This window comes from Peromyscus leucopus, chromosome 19 (genome assembly GCF_004664715.2).
Source record: "Peromyscus leucopus breed LL Stock chromosome 19, UCI_PerLeu_2.1, whole genome shotgun sequence".
NCBI classification, from domain to species: domain Eukaryota; kingdom Metazoa; phylum Chordata; class Mammalia; order Rodentia; family Cricetidae; genus Peromyscus; species Peromyscus leucopus.
The window spans coordinates 11,629,128-11,639,513 of NC_051079.1; the positions used below are offsets into that span (position 1 = coordinate 11,629,128).

A 10,386-nucleotide genomic window follows, 5' to 3' on the forward strand; every position below is an offset into this window, starting at 1 on the left:
CTTTCTTCTTTCTTTCCCTTCTTTATCTGTTGCTACTCTGTATTTTTATTAACTGGCTGCTCTAAACCAGAACGCTGGGAAATCAAACTATATTACAAGCCCACTTTATGGATGCAGGGCTCAGCTAAAGTGGAACTCTAGCTAAATTAAAATTTAGCTCTAGGAATTCAAAGGCAACAGCATTTGCATCATTGTTTGCCTGTTTTCCCAATTCAACTCAAAAGCATACTGACATTCCACTGGGGAATGTCCCTCTGTGGTGGCTGCTCCTATGTAGGGGCTGCATCTTTCTCTGTGAGGAGACAGTCTCATCTACAGCCTCTGACACATGTATTCATTTTTGGATCCTAGAAGGGTCAACGCTTCTCGGCCTGGGGGCTTTGCATGTATTTGCCTTGCTTTGCCTTACTCAGATTCATACCCCTAGCTTTCCCCATACCTGTGACCATGTTACCCTTGGATAGCTCATCCATCATTCAAGGCTCATCTTAACCTTCTCTACAGAGAAAGTCTTCTTTGACTAGCCAGACAAGGTAATGACCCTCTATTCCATGATGTCCTCCTAAGAAGGTATTTGCTATGTGTTTATCTAGCACCAGTTTGATTAACCCTTGTTCCCCCATTCCCATCCCACCCCCGACACCTCTTTCTCTTTTTCTCTTTACTGTAAGCTACACAAGTCTAGGAATGTGTCCATCGTGTCACGCTCTGTATCTTGGAACTCAGCATGGAATTGGGCCTGTGCATATGTCTACTGCAAATGCACAGATATTCCACAGCACAGCTTTTTGTTAGGGACAGGCTGCAGTGCCTTACTCAAAACTCCCTTTGTGGGTGTGACCCATTCGTACACGTAAATTTAGAGAAGGTGGTGAATGTCACCTAGCTTTTCAGGTCAAAGGATGTTGGGACTTGAGACAGTTTTGCATAAAATACACTTTTGTTTTCATCTTCTATATTTGACAAAGCTGTCTGTCACCTTCGATCTCTGATACTTCTAAAATGACTGCATTATGAAGCACAAGAACAAAGGTTTGCTTTTTAAAATGACATATCTTAGTCACTCAGGCTTTTAATGACATAACACCTAGTAGACAGCTATAATTATTGAACTGAATCAAATCACAGAGGATAAGATAGCGTGGCAGACTTTTCTTTGTAAACATTATCTTTTTGCTGTTTTAAGGAATAATAGTTCTTTGCTTTACAGTGGATTTTGTTGGTAACTTTAAGATATGTAAGATTAAGTGTGTAGGGACTCAAATGTTTCTTGAGTTGTATTTAGCTGCCTAACACCAAATCCTTATAATCTAGAGTTTCCTTGCATAATTTGTCTCTTAATGACTTCTCTGATTCTCTGTATTTTTTGTATTTTTCTCTCTACTTCTTATTATTTTCACCCGTTCCCATGACTTCTTTCCCTCTCCCCTCTACTGTCAACTTTCTATCTAACTGTCTGCTTTTCTTCCGACACTGCAAACCATTTTAACCCATTTCCATTCACAGTATTTGTGAAGAGATAAAACCCTCTGGTATTTACAGCACAAATCCCTATATTCTGTATGTCATATATAGTGAGACTAACAGTTCTTTCTTTATATCAAAATATCACTGCTTTTCTTTCTTTCTTTTTTAAAAAAAAAGAGATTAACACTAGGAATTTAAGCATCATGAAATATCTTGGAAGTTAATGCAAAGGACATAGAAAATGAATATTTCTTGAAATTCTAGAATGATGGAAAACACAAACAGTTATGCCAAAACAATTCTGGCTTGTTGTACCTATTGAATACAGCTCCTTGAAAAATGATTCACATGAATAGAATTCTGCTGCACATCCCCCTTCCCCAAACAAAGCTGCCTCCCTAGTGCTCTAGTCCACAGCGGTCCTGAGAAAGTGATTTTTGGTTCAAGCTTTAGCTATGCAGTTTTGTTGTATTTTCTTTCTTTCTTTTTTTTTTTGTCTTGTTTTGTTGCTTGCTTGTTTGTTTTAGAGACAGGAAACAGGGTTCTTCTGTGTAGCCCGGGCTGTCCTGGAACTCCCTCTGTAGACCAGTCTGGTCTTGAACTCACAGAGATCCATCCATCTGCCTCTGCCTCCCAAGTGCTGGGATTAAAGGAATGCACCACCACTGCCAGGGGGTTGCTGTTTTTTCAATATTATTTTTCAAACTCAGACTGAAAGTTCTCATATGTGTTTGAAATGCAATGGCTCATCTACTTTCTTGCTTTCGTACTCTCAGGACTAATAGTTAAAATGTGGTAGACCAGTAGGCTGGAATTCTGGCTTCCTAACGTGTTTTCTTGCTTTTTCCTTGCCTGGACAGCTGCAAAGGTTAAAAGATGCAAACTTCAGTCACTGTTGTGGTATGGTGAAGCCAATGTGTAGAAGGTAGAGATTAGCATTTGATTTTAGCCATGTCGACAACACACATTCACGATGACTGGGTATCCTCCCCACACTGAATATTCACAAATCAATACTATTCAGATGATTGACAAATCATGCTTTAATTTCCCAGCCTCTGAAAAGGTTGAAAGAATTCTTTATATGTGAACAATAGAAATAATATGTAAAGCTCCTAGTGGGTGTTCAATTAGTGGTGGTTACTATTTGAACTGGGGGTGGGGTGGAGGAGAGACCGAGAGACACACAGAGAGAGAGGGAAACAGAGAGGGAGGAAAAGAGGGAGAGTACACCTTTTGCAGGTTCTGGATCCCATATACTTGAAAAAGATGAGTAACTTACTCATACTGTAGCTATCTAGGATTGCTACTAGGTTCTTAAGTTTTACCGTGGAAACATGAAATTCTAACCTGGCATGATAGAATTAGTCACAAAACCCTTCTAAATGGAAGGCAGAGGACTAATAGGGAATCTTCCCATTAGAATAAGGTCATTTATTTGTTTGGTTTGCTTTGTTTTATGTTGTTTAGACAGGGTCTTACTATATAGGTCTGGTTAGCCTGGTACTCTCTACTCTCTCAGACTGGTCCAAAACAACATGTAGCAATCCTCCTGCTTCTGCCTCCTGAATGCTGGGATCACAGGAGTGTGTCAGCATGTCTGTTGGTGTTTATCTATGTTGGTCACTGGTATATCCTGAGTGCCTATGACAGAGATTGACAAACCATGGCCCAATGAGTAAGGTGAGCCTACTTCCTAGTTTTATGAAGCTTCGAAACTGAGGATGGTTTGCATGCTTTTAAATGGTTGAAAATAATGACATGAGAACTAATGGAAGCTCATTATCTTCCAAGGCAGTTTTATTGTTGCATACCTGTGCTCAGTTATACCGATTCACTGTCTGTGCCACTCTTTACCGTGAGAGTAGGATTGTTGTGATGCAGGAATTATGACCACAGAGCCGAAAAAAATTGTCTTTCACTTTTTATAGAAAAAGAGTTGCTAACAACAGGAAAGATACTTCTCTTTGAGTTTGTGTGTGTGTTCTACGCATGTGTACTATTCGTGTGTTTGTGCCCGTATGTGTACTCATGTGCATTGTGTGCACATACATGTGCAGGCCATGGACCAATGTCTTCCTCAGTCATCCTTTCCATTTTTAAAACAATATCTCTCACTGAACTTGGAGTTCACCAATTCAGGTAGCCTGGCTGGGAAGCAGAAGCCTCTCTCTCTCTCTCTCTCTCTCTCTCTCTCTCTCTCTCTCTCTCTTTCTGACTTTCTGGTGTTAGGATTACAAGCACTCACTGCCACATTCAGCTTTTATGTGGGTGCTGGGGATCAAACTCAGACACTCATGTGCGTGCTACAAGCTACCTCCTCCATCCTTCCTAAGAGTCAGATGCATTGATGTTTGACCCTTCCCAAAAGAAAGCATTAAGTCTAGATGTGAGTCCAAGGTCAGCCACAGAATAGCATAGGAATATATGATACATAGGATATATATATATATATATATATATATATATATATATATATATATATAGGATATAGTAAGAAGTGCACAGTGTATGGAAGAAAACAGACTCAGCTGCCACGCTGCCTGACCTCACTGTGCAAGCCTGGCATTCAGGCTTAAGGTCTCTGGGCATCAACTATTTCATCTATAAAATCAGGCTAATGATGAGAAAATAAAAGCTAATGTTTGTGAAGTGTTTAGAACAGCACATGGTATAAGTAGCTACAGTTTGTTTATTTATTTATTTATTTATTTATGCATTTATTTTGGGATGAGGTATTGCCCTATAGCTCTAGCTGGCCTTAAATTCACCATCCTCCTGCCTCTACCTCCTAAGTGTTTGACTACAGGCATGAGCCATCACACTTAACTATGGTAATACAATTTTAACTTTGTTTTTCTGTTAAGAAATTTCAGATACTTAATAAATTAGCCAAGTAAATGAGTGAATCTCAATGTGCTTGTACACAGGAAGAAACCCAAGCATGAAATAAAATTTGAAGATGTCCATTTTTGTCAGCAAGTCATCTATGTGTAGAAAACAAACACATCAGTATGTACTCTAATTGCCTTTGGATTGTAGGAACGAACTGTTGGCCTCTCATACCTGTGATATAATTTTGTAATCAATGCCTCTGTTTCAGATAATAAACAAATTGTATTGTAAATGGTTGAGTAACTTCTGATACAAAATCTAACTACCTAACGACTTCTAATCTGGGGGTATCAAATTGGCATAAAGGGAAACAACGATTTAGAGAATGCAGATTGGTTGCTTTGCTGAGGCTGTCACTCTGTCCTTAGGAAGAGAGCCAATAAAGCCACTGTCCTGCAGTCAGCGTGTGGGTATCCAGGCCAGGAACCACACTTGCATATTAGCTAATGCCACTGCTTTCCAGCATTGTAAGACATTTTGGGAATTGATACTTAGGACTCATGGGGTTGGGGATTTAGCTCAGTGGTAGAGCGCTTGCTTAGCAAGTGCAAGGCCCTGGGTTCGGCTCTCAGCTCCAGAAAAAAAAAAAGATACTTAGGACTCTAAATCTAAATCTTTAAATAGACCCTGATAGGTGGAAAGTAAAGGCTTCATATGGTTGCTTTCTGTCTTTTATGTAACAGAATTGCTTGAAGATACTCTTCAGTATGGGCTGTCTAAAGGACAATACATTAGCTGCATCATTATCTTCATGCCTATTTTCACTACAGTTGCTGTCTGTGTGGTATCTGCAGTAACTATAGCCTGACTGACACACTGATGAAGTGGGACACACCTCCTTTCTTATTTCATAATCTTAGTTCATTCAAATGTCAAAAAGCAAAACACTCATTTGGCTTAGACTGTGGAAGCTGCAATGAAAATGTGGACAAACGTTAACTACTCCAGTCCAATCTGAGGTCATTACTAAATTGTGCATTACAATTAAAAACTACAAAGAGAAAAGAAACTTTTGGTGACTTAAGCGAATCTAGGCCTTCGGTATTGTACGCGGACCTGTAACTGATGTATGCTCCACTAGTCTCCACATCTTCCCAGCCTCTCTTCAGCTCCAACTTCATCCCAGGGAATGTTCGAGCTTTAGGAGACTTCAGTAGTGACTTCCCTAGCAACTTTCCCAGAGCTGAGTTCATACTTTCCTTCAAATGAAGAGAGACATTCTCACCTCTTAATAAACCCAAAGAAAACAGTCAAGACATCAGACTTAAAATGTTTTATGGGTATCCAAGTCCTGTCACCTTCAAAAATTAAAAGAAAAGACCCTGATAAAAATAAGAAAGATGTGTATCTTGGGGCATAATTTGATATTTTGATATACGTATATAATGTCCAAAGACTAAGTTAAGCTATGTAATGTGTTAATTACCTGACTACCTGTCACCTCTTTATAAGACTGCTAAGTGTCTAACCTAACTTAGCAATACGTCATTATTAACTGCACTCACTCTGCTAAGCAATAAACCACTAGGACTTATTTCTTGTGTCTACAATTTCATAGCCTTTGTCAAGTCTTGTCATTTTAAATTACTAATTACTTGAAGATGGGGCCGCAAGCTTCTTATTTCTTTTATTGAACTAATGCTTACTTTATTAAAACAGAATATGAACCTGAGTTCATATGACATACTCAGAAAAATTGAGCAACTAGAGAAAAATGTAAAATTGATTCCAGTTTTTTCTGTAAAGTCTTCCTTGGCTGCTCATTTTTCCAGATAATACAAATTCAGAATTATTTAGTCATCTTTAAAGTCATGTTTTATTTTATTATATTAAAATCTTTACTTTCTACAGACACAATATATAATTTCAACATGTGAATTCTTTCACCTACTTTATTGGCTTGTATTTTATATTCATTCTGATCAACTGGTCAATTTTCATTCCCCTTTACCCTCTCTAAATTTGAGATGTGTCTTCATATTTGGGATCTAAAAATTACAGGTAGAAGGAAAGTAGTAAATAAAATGCCCTTCTGTTCAGTTGTCTTCAATGAAAGTGATGTGATCTCAAAAACAATACGGTGACATATCTAACCTCCTGTTGACCTCCGCACAAGGCTGAGAAAACAGTTTTCTATCATACTGGCTATAACACAGGGCCCATTTAGTACTAAAGGGTTTTAACCTAGAACACTTCTGTCTACACTCAAGTTAAAATTCTTCGTTCTTCTGTGAATGCAAATTAGAATAATGTGATTGGTCCCTAAAATGGAAAATGCTACAGCTACTAATAATGGAATGGAGTTGAAATTATATTACTGAGATTGCCAATAGGTTTGGTAAACTATTTTCTTTTCTATTTTCCTCTTTTAAGGGAAAATACAGTTTTCCTCCTACTGCAGAAGTATCAGATTCCTGCAGCATCCGTGACACTTGTAAGCATTCAGTGGTCAGACACCACTACATAGCCTTCAAATGATGTGGCCCAGTGAAGCTGGGAGGTGCTGTCACGGAGCCGGGCAGCCTGGTATCTTAGCCATCCACCAGGACAGAGCCAGCAGGGCCCAGCTGGTGTGCTGATTCCAGGCTAAGGTAGGGGTTTGACTAAGGTTTTGCATTTTGAATGTGAACTCCCCTGACATTGAATCCTAGGGCATATTTACATATAGCAGTGCATTGAGCATGCCAGAAATTATTTACTAGATCTAATGTACAAATCTTACTTGCCCAAATTACTCTTAGGACAAGTTCAATTTTAAATTTATTATCCCCTTTAGGTTTCTGGTTTATCCTAAATTTATTCTAAATTATGTTTTTTTTAAATGTAAAAAGCAGTCTCAAGAGTTTAACTATATGATCTGAATTCTTGACCATGTAGGGTGTGTGCTAAATGAATATAGTTATAGATCAGTCAGAAATGAAAAATGTAACACAGTGGACTGTTACCAATACCCTTTGGATTGTTACTCGACAATACCCTTTGGCATGGCAACATCTGCCCATCACAGTGAGCTCGTCATTTTGATCTTTAGACATATGAAACACACATAAGAAAACCCATTTTCTATTTTGTTCTGACTTGGACTTGTGTGCTCATTGTTGACATAAGGGGGTTTGTATTGCTGCTTCTGGTATAGACATCTTTTGACACCATGGTACACAAACTTGTCTCCCACAGCTATTCAAAAAGTCAATCTACAGGATTTGTTACAAGTTCAGGATTTCTCTCCCTCCAGTCGCCCTGAACTTAACAGTAGCGCTGCCCAGACAGCTGTAGTTAATAGGCTGTGTTCCTTTAAATTTCTTTTTCCTCAGACTGGTAGAAACATCATGAAAAAAGAATCCAAACATCTACTCTCCTAAGGCTGCCCAGAGTGCTCCCCATGCCCCAGGCATCTATCTGTATGGGACTATGGCTGGGCAGATTGTCAAGCCATGCCCTTTTGTTATGTACTACTTGAAGGTTTACACTGGTCTCAGTGGCCTGGCATCAGAAATCCGGATGCCTAATCATGAAAAGCAGGGGATACCGTGCTCTTCTCCAAAACCAGAAAGGAGCCCTTTGCTAGGGCTCCTTTAGAAGGGTTTTTAAATGGGAGCCAATCAAACATGATTGCCAGTTTCTGCAGTCTTTGCATCTGCGGCACCTTCCAAAAGCATCATTTCTCTCTCTTTGGACATGAAATGCTGTTTGCAGCACAGACAGACACTTTCTAAATGGCAAGGGCAGACAGCATCAACAGTTCCCTAACTTCTCTGTGACTCCCGCTAGGCACACAGATCAACTGGAGGTGCAGGACTCTGCTCCCAGCCCTTCTCCACCACCAACTGTCAATCCCCTCTTCTTGGGATCAAGAGTTAGCAGGCAAGGCTCACCCCACCACCCTGAAATGGTTAGCTTTGCTCTCCTTTACAAAGTGAAGAGGGAGAGCTTTCAGCAGGATAGAAAAGTTTGCTTGGCCACAGGATGCCTAGCGTTGCAACCAGCAACAGGAATGGACAAAGCCTTTCGGGAGTTCCCGGCTACACAGAGAGCAGACCCCAGTCACAGACAGAGCCAAAACAAACAATAAAAACTTGAGTGCATGGCAGAAACACTGTGAAGTTCTCTCTCTTTGGCTGGCACTGCCTGGGAGTTCCTGCTGGCCCAAAGCAGGAAAGAGAAAGGTCGTCACCACAGGCTCCCTCTCCTTGAGCAAGTCCACCTTGAAGTGCAATGAGACCTGCCTGGCCAATGTGTCCAGAGCTGCTCTTCTGAACTGCCCAGGCCTTTGGGCCCCACCTACTTGCTCAGCTTCAACCCCAGTCTGCAACCTTCAACGTCTCCTGACCTGAAGATTTGGGAACCTGGGCATTCAAGCGCTCAGGGATGCCGTTAGGCCAGGTTCCTGTTGTCCATTCTGACACTCTAAAATCAACTTTCCTCACACCAGCTGAATTGTTTGAGATGGTTTTTTTCAGTGTGCAGGAGCCTCCGGCCCAGCCCACCCAGTTCTCCCCTCCTCTCTGCCCCGTCCCCTCCCTCCGGCCTCTCCAGCTCTCCCCCACCCCCCAATCCCACCCCGCCTTCCTCTTTGTTGTCTCCTACCTGCTGGCCAGGCTCTGCCTGCAGTGCTGTCTGAAGGGCATCAGGTGGTAGTTCATGGCGTCCAGCAGCAGCTTCTGGCAGACCGGGTCGGTGCGCATGAAATCCACCGACTGGACCCGCTCTACCAGCTCCGGGGCGGGGATGAGCGCGAAGCGGAGGCGCTTCATGAGGTCAGGCGCGTACTGCATGCGGGTCTCGCGGTCGTGCTCCAGCCACAGCACGGACATCTGGAAAAGTGCCAGCTCCGACTCCACGGGGGGCGGCAGCGAGTCCAGCAGGGCACGCATCTCCTCGAAGTTAAGCAACAGCACATCCTCCACCAGGTACTTGTTGGCCAGCTTCTTGGTCTCCTCCAGGCCGTGCAGGGCGGCGATCTTGCACACCTGCTTGTAGTTCTGCACCGAGATCTGGTCGTTGAGGAACTGAACGCAGAGCTTGGTGACCTGAGGGATATGCAGGATCTTGCTGACCGACAGCACCTCCTCCACGGTGTCCAGGGAGAGGGTCACGTTGGCCGTGTAGAGGTATTCGAGCACTAGGCGCAGCCCGATGGACGAGCAGCCCTGCAGCACGAGGTTGTTGATGGCTCGGGGACTGGTCAGCAGCTTGTCGTCGGGGGAGGAGGAAGGAGTCCCGGGCTCCTCCTGTGGCGGTGGCTGCTGCTGCTGTGGAGGCTGCTGCTGCGGCTGCTGCTGCTGCTGCTGCTGGTCCTTGGGGGCCCCCAGGCCGTCCTGGCCGCCGACCCCTCCCCCGAGAGGGGGGTGGCTGGAGAAGAGTGATCGGAAGTACTGCGAGCAGGAGGCCAGCACGGCCTTGTGGCAGTGGAACTGTTGGCCCTGGGCCGTCAGGGTCACGTCGCAAAATAGCTGCTTCCTCCACAGCAGGTTGAGGCCGTGCAGCAGGTTGTCACTGTGGCTGGGGTCGAAGGTGGAGGTCCTGTCCCCGGATCTGGACATGGCGAGCTGACTCGGCGCACCTGGCTTTAAACCCTCCTCCAACCTGGCAGACAGGGGTGGGGGATGGGAGGGGGAGTAGGGTGGTGTAGGGGGGTGGGGTGTGGCCGGGGTGGGGAAGGGTGTGGAGGGGAGAGAGGAACAACAATCAAAGCCCCGCTTGGCTCCCTCTCTGTGCGCTCAGGACCCGACCCTAAGAGGAAGGTGTGAAGGCGCGGGATCCTGAGCGCCTTCTGAAGGGTCCTGGTCTGGGGTCGGGACGCCGGTTCTGCTCCCTGCTACCTCTTACACACTTCACCCCTCACTTTCCTAAAAGCACCCAGGCTCCTCTCTTGGCAGAGACAGCGGTGACAGCAGCGGCGGCAAAAGTGGAGGCTGAGGCCGTGACACCTCGTGGGCTCTTGTCCATGCCCGGCTGGATGAAGGGAAAGGCCGGGAGTGGGGAGTCAGGGGGTGCCCCGAGAGCTCAGAAGCGACCGACGGC

The 10,386-nt window shown here is 43.8% G+C and overlaps 1 protein-coding gene across 1 annotated transcript in view; it reads right to left on the bottom strand.

Annotated features, from left to right (window-relative positions):
- Klhl14 (kelch like family member 14) overlaps positions 1-9,956 on the bottom strand; it is a 109,746-nt gene extending 99,790 nt beyond the window's left edge. Inside the window, exon 1 of the mRNA XM_028887718.2 lies at positions 8,950-9,956. Coding sequence (XP_028743551.1) covers positions 8,950-9,905 — 956 coding nt within the window. The 5' untranslated portion in view covers positions 9,906-9,956. The remainder of the gene's footprint in view (positions 1-8,949) is intronic.
- Between the last annotated feature and the right edge of the window lie 430 nt (positions 9,957-10,386).